Below are 6795 nucleotides of genomic sequence, written 5' to 3' on the forward strand. Positions count from 1 at the left end.
TTTTCACTAGGGTCTGGATTTCAAGTTGGAAACTTGACCTTTCCGGGGGGAGAAAGTCCTCCCTAACGGGAGGTATTCGTATTCCCCATATGAACGAATAGCCGCCGACCTAAATTGCTCCCAAGGACAGCGTAAAGCCTCGCTCAGCCTGGGCCGGCGGAGCTGCCCGGGATCCTGCCCCGCACGCTGGCGCCGGGGCACCCTCTGCACGGCAACCGCGAGCCGCCGGCGGCGGCAATGTCCTTCCAGCTGCCCAGAGCACCGGGAGGGGAAAAAAAAAAAAAAAAAAAATCAAACCAACACGACACTGATCTGATACTCAGTGCTGCATATGTTTCTGCCGTGAACGTCTTGGTGAGAGGAGGTGGGGTTAAATGCCAGAGTGTTTGTGACCCAGAAATGAAAACCCTTTAAAATAATTGGCTACTCTGTGGGAATGCTGGCGATTTTTAAAAACGATTTTAAATGCAGGTTGSAAGGAGGTGGCTGAGAGCAGCTTTCTAAAATAGCGATTTTGAGCTATCCTTGCCAAGGAGTTCGCACAATAAATCTGGTTGCTTTAATAACGCCTTTGTCTCTCGTTATTTTATCCTCGTGTTGTACACTGAACCAAAATTATTTCAAAGTCTTTTCGTAAGCTAATAAATGAAGCTGAATGTTGTCTATAAACAATATTAAATAGCTGCCTTTGCAAGTCTCTTTTTTTTCTTTTTTTTTCTTTTCTTTTTGATGTGCGTGTGAGAGGAGGACTTCAAATACAGAAAAAAAAAGCTCTACTGTAAATCATCTGCCATAAAATTGTCGATCAAGAAAAATAGTATCCTTATGTTCAGATATGTGAATTAATGAACAGTCGAATTTTTACTTCATATGTATAAACATTATTTCTAAATACTTACTACCAGTCTGACATGGGGTCACATCCAGAGTCTCCACTCCTCCAGCACACCTCCCTCCTTGCAAAATATAACCTAAAAGACCACCATTATTGGAAAAAATATCAGACATCTGTCACATTACCTAATGTAGTGAAATCATAACAAAGGCTTCCATTAGAAGTGACATAGCATAAGCTGGAAGGGGTTTTCAATTCCGCTTACACTTCTTTTGCAGTTTCCCATTGCTTCCTTGAAATGTCTCACATTCTCGCATGTTTTGTGGAAGCTTGATTAAAGTCAAGAAATCTGGTTTTGTACCACTCATTCATTTCCCGAGGGGAAATTAAAGAGAAGAGAGCAAACACGAATGCTTATTGTCAGATCTGTGATACATACTGTTTTTAGTTATTAGATGAATATGTAAACATGTATAAAAACATGAGAGCACTGGTGACTAATTTTTGTGTACAGCTAAAGGAAAGAGCCAAAAAGAAATATTACATCTGAAATTGTGGCAGAAAAGCCATGGGAAAAACAGAATGTGCATCATCCTTCAATCATTTTTGTGCTATTTATAACACATGGATTGGAAGAAGCATTTATTTTGTAAGAAAAGCATCTATCCAACCATCCTGTGTATATTTATATCTAGCGATGGACTAGTAAGTATATTCAATATGTTTCTGACAGGTTTTATTAGGGGAGTAGAGAGGGAAAAGATCAGCAAGAGCTGACAGATAATTTCATCTCACAAATACRATGAAGGATAATTTTACCTGCAGGTTCTTGGCTGCGATTTCTTCATCCTGTATCTGAATGTCCCTCAGAGCAGCAGCCAGGTCCAGGGCTGAGCAGGAGACATTGGCACAYGCAGCAGCACTGCACATCTGTTTCATGAGATCTTCGTTTTCCTGGTTTGACAGAAACACACCGAGAGGACATGGTAAATAATGTGATCCTCTGCACAGCTCCTGGAAGAGAAAGGCTGCAAAGCAATGCAAAGGGAAAAAGCAGAGCCCTGCCTGTACCTCACGATGCCCCTGCCCAGGAAATCACCCCTGGTTGGGCCTCCGGGGAGCTGGGGCTACAGCCACAGCCACATCCTCCAAGAAACACAGAAAATGGYTCTCGGCCATCACCCTGCTATGTGTAATGCAGCCCCACGGCTCTGCACCAGCCAGCAGGACCCCAGGCCCTGTAGGGGGCATCGCCAGCACACCCCTTTGCCCTTTCGGGGAGGGGGGATGCTGCAGGCCTGGGAAAGGGTCCTGCTAAGCACCATGATGCCCGGGGTGCTCCACCGTGGGATGGCCATGGGGCTGGGGGCAGGAGGGCTGCTGTGCAGAGTGATGATGCCCCCAGGGTGGGGTGTTGTGGGGCAGGGTGAGTTTGGTCCTGCCTGGCTGTGGTGCTGGTGGGGTCTGCTGCAGCACTGCGAAATGGGGCCATGGACCAGGAGGCCTGTCCTGCCAAGGGAAGTCTGAGCTGCAGGGCTGGCGAGTCCCTGCTGTGCCGGGCGCTCCCATCGCAGGATTGTGGCCACACAGAGCTGCATCTTGTGAGCTGGGTTATCCAGGGAGCTGGGTGCACTTCAGATGTGGTATTTATCACAGCTGTGGCAAGTGTGCTGCCCAGTTCCTGCTAATCATTTCTTGTAACACCGCAGCCTGCAGAAGTGCCAAGTGGTAAGCAATCACATGAGGTCTGCTATTTAGGTTGCTCTGGGTATGTCCAGTGAGGCAAAGACAAGTTACACTACTGTATGGAGGCTTCTCGCTTGTGCTGGCTCCTGGATGCTGGGTGAGGCTGGGGGGGGATGCAGTCCTGGGTGCCTGTGATCAAGAGGTAAGTGCTGGCATCCTGGTTCCCCTCTTCATAGCTGTGATACTAAAATAAGGCAGCGGAAGAAGGACATTGTCCTTTGAATTTTCATATGCTTGGCAGTTCTGCTGGTCTGAGGGGTTTCCTGGAGAAAGATGTCAGGCCAGAGAGCTACACAAAAACTCCCATGGAACTTTACTCCTGGTTTCCATCACCTTTTTTTCCTTTCACTAAGTTCTGTGTGAGAAATAAAGGAAATACAGCCAGGGTACACAAATTCTTTCTTCCCTACCTCACCCCTCAGCCCTCAAACTGCTAACTAAGGTCCCAAATCTAGTCACTCTCTGACAAGGTATGTCACAATGTGAGTGTTTCATTCCCTCAGCAAAGCCCAGGATCTGAAAACATCACCGTCTCCAACTTTTCCTGTGCATCTTTCCTTTCTGCTTCATGGTTCCTCAGCATCTTCAGCATCTTAGCTACACCATCAACAACAGATCACTGCAGAGTACTGCAGGCAGAGTCTAAGATGCCTTTTGCGAGTCCCTAGTCAGTCTAAGGACAACCACTGTGTGCTTCTCACTGCTCCTAGTACTCAGAAATTCACAATTTACTATTTCCAGTCCCCAGCTGCTGCCAGTTCCTTGGCATTGCCCAAACAAAGAACTCCCTGTATGCTGTAGGGACAGAGAGAGACATTCGCAGAGCATCTCTTTTATGATAGCATCAAGATAGCATTCAGTTCCCCTACACATATATATGTATGTACATACATATATATATATATACACACACACTTATATACCTGCATACCTCTATGCACACCTTTGCCTAGCACAATGCTATTTATATATGTATAATATGTATAAGCACATTGCAAGAGATACCCAGAAAGGAACTGTATTTATTATATTTTCAGTGATTTGCTCTTTGAATATGTACAAAATTCCTATGCTAAATTCTGCTGAATGAAGCCTTTTCCTTGATTATTGGTGATGGCTTTGTTGGCCGCCTTGCAGGGATCTTTACTTGTGGCTCTGAAAACAGCCTCTCGGTTGAGACAAATGAAGCTGAGGGAGATGTCTGAAGTGGTGGACAGAGCCGGGGAGAGTTTGCCCTCTATGAGGAGGAACCCCAGGGAGCAAGTGGACTGCTCTTCACACAGTATGCTGCTTGCAGACAACCAAGGCATACTTACATTTTAGAACAAATCGGTTTTGTCAGACCAAGCAAAAATAATCTGTATGTGCTTGCAGGTCCTGACAACCATTAGCACTAAGCACAGTCTTCCTAGCAGGATAAGCCAGGAGTTACTTCACCTTGCCAAGGTGCTGCCCCCTGGGAGCACTTCTTGCTCCCACTGTGACCAGCAACACAAACTCTGCTAAGTTTTGTGGGTGCAAAAATAGGCTTGAGCCACCGGCCAGGGCTCCTGGCGGAGCAGGARGCCATGAGGCAGCAGCTCTCCCGGGAGGGTTGCCAGCTGCCAGCTGCCTTTCTGTCTAGTGGCTCGGCAGCCTTTTTTCCGACCCACATTCAGCCCTGACAATTAGGCTTGCAGGATGAATAAAAATACATACACTCCTCCATGTTATATATAAGAGTGTGCRCATATGTATATGTCTCTATACTGGGAAGAAAGGAAATAAGCTCCAAAACATTGGATCTAGTAAGAGTCTCCATTAGGGATAACTAAGCTAGACTGTTGATTTTGCAGTAGAAGGTATGGRAATGGGCAAAGCATCCAGGAATGACTTACTTAATCCTCATTTTTATATAGACTTCCTGGGGTGGAAAAGGGAATGTATGGAGGAACTGATGAACATAACTGCTGGTAGCACTTAACATGGGGTAGAGCTTGGCTCCATGATCCCAGGAGTTTCTCTTTTTTAACATCCTTGATTAAACAGCAAAGCAGGAAACAGTCCTGAGCAGCTGAGGCAAAGTAGTGCAGAATCACTGACATATAGAGCTGGAAAACAGCTTTAACGTAAACATGTTATGGTGAAATATTATATCTTGTGAAATGGTCACTTTTACTCCATCCGCATTGGCATGCTGTACACCAGCTCCCATGTGTCAAGGCCCCAGGGGACATCCTGTCCTGGCTCCCCACCCAAGCCTCCCCCAGGCCCAGCCCTGGCCCCATCTCAGCCCAGTCTGGGGCCATCCATCACTGCCCCTAAGCACCACATCAGTGCCAGCTCCAGCCCCACCACAGCCTGGCCATGCGTGGCCACRGCACTTGTACAGAACAAGCTTAAGCAAAACGGAAATCAGCCCCATGGGCTTTATTGCCAGGTAATCCTGAGTTTGTGCACAGGACTGGTTACTTGCCGTAGAGTCCTATTKATTTAAGAGTTCATTGGAAACTAATAGTAACTTATCATTGATGCTATCACTAAACTAAAATATTTTATTAGTCCTCCAGCTGCTTTTTCCACACAGTATGCCAGCTTTCTCTGCTTAATCCTTTTGTTTACCTATAGACCCTTGAGCATCTTGCTAAGTTTCAAGTTCTCCTTTTCACACACCTCACTCTGTGAGTCAATATACAGCACGACTGCATTCACAGTGTCCTACTTGTGCCTTGTGCCATGTCACTACTCTAGAAATGTCTGAAACCAGTTGCAAAACAGTGTTAATGACGCCTTCCCTTACCTCCCCCCCCCCACACTCTCTCAAATTTTGAGTGGGCTTTTAGGAAAATTGTGATATAGATATTTGGACTGCAAGAGCATGAGTTACAGCAGCCTTCTTCTGGGTCCCCAGGTGACTGTGTGCTCCTGCTGATTCTACCAGTACTCAAGTATGTTCCCTTCAGCCTTTTTAAATAGGCACTTTTCTTACTCATCTCACTGCATGGATCAGGTATGCTTCCCTTAGTGGTAGTATGCTTGAAGAAATCTAGAGGTATCCATCCTCCCTCTCTCCAACCCTATCCTCCCGGCAGTACACCATCCGTGTTGTTGTGTAGGTACCAGGATCTACAGCCTCTGGTTTGAGGCTGTCTTCCCAAGAGTGTATAGAAAAAGACAGCTCAGATCCCATTTAGAAATTTGGGAGCCTGGTTTCATTTACTATCACAATAAAGAACACGAAAAGAAGCAAAGGCCTTAGACCTAGATTCTCCCTATACAACTTTAGACATCTGCCTGCAGAGCTTCTCTCCAAAGGAGGAGGAAAACTCCAGCACAGAGCGAGTAGAGCCCTGAACTGAGGGAATGGGTAAGATAAAGGGAAATTTAGGTGCAACTGGGACAACGGAAGATAAATAAGTGGTCTTAGCTATTTTTTTACAAAACCATAAAGTAGTTTAGCTTAATCCGCTATTTCAAAGTGCAGCTACTACTTACCAGTTACTGTCAAATGGGATCTTTAGCCCAAAGCAATTTTAGGAAGCATTATTTCACAGGGGAGAGCTCAGTTCTCTAAAGCATACGACTTCTTTCAAGTGCCTGACCAGAGTGTAGTTGGGCATAGGAAAAAAAAAAAAGCCTATGCACAAAAAACCTAACTCCCTTCTAAATCCAGAAACCCCACCGTGCTTCAGTCGCGCAGGTAAGGGTTCTACCCTTCCCGTTCTTCCTTTTTTTTTTTTTTTTTTTTTTTTTTTCGACAAAAGGAAGCAGCAAATGGAAATAAAGCCGTCCTTCGTGGTCATGCCCTGGTGCTACACAAGCGTTTGCTTAGCCTTCAAGACAAGCCGAAGACGGTTCGGGGTCACCCAGCGTGTGCTGGTGCCTCCCGGGCACCCCGCGAGCCTGCGGGAACAGCAGCAAGGCCCAGGGACGCCCGCGGGCACCACCCGCTGCAGCCCCCGTCCCSGGGCGCGTGAGGCATGAGGAGCTCGAGCGCTGGAAGGACGCCGCGCAGCAGAGCAAAAATTTTAAAGAAATTTCAGAAGAATTTCCCAGAGCCGCTGCCACTCTTCGGGCGGCTTCTCCGCCCGGGCAAACCGCGCACACGCCGCCTGAGGCGCAGCGTCCGCGCCCGCCGCTGCCGCCTCCCGCCCTCGCGGGGTTTCTTCCATCACCGCTACTTGCTGCTCTTCTCCCGGCGACGCGACGCGGCGGTGACGGGCGGCGCGGCGCGG

At 47.2% G+C, this 6795-nt stretch overlaps 1 protein-coding gene across 1 annotated transcript in view; it reads left to right on the forward strand.

Annotated features, from left to right (window-relative positions):
* The first annotated feature begins 2694 nt into the window (after nucleotides 1-2694).
* The window catches only part of CCNC (cyclin C), a 22524-nt gene continuing 18423 nt past the window's right edge, over nucleotides 2695-6795 (forward strand). Inside the window, exon 1 of the mRNA XM_085306970.1 lies at nucleotides 2695-2723. Within this exon, the coding sequence (XP_085163096.1) occupies nucleotides 2695-2723 (29 nt within the window). The remainder of the gene's footprint in view (nucleotides 2724-6795) is intronic.

The sequence above is a fragment of the Rhea americana genome, unplaced genomic scaffold (genome assembly GCF_003343005.1).
Source record: "Rhea americana isolate MKP2758 unplaced genomic scaffold, rheAme1 scaffold_25, whole genome shotgun sequence".
Classification (NCBI taxonomy): domain Eukaryota; kingdom Metazoa; phylum Chordata; class Aves; order Rheiformes; family Rheidae; genus Rhea; species Rhea americana.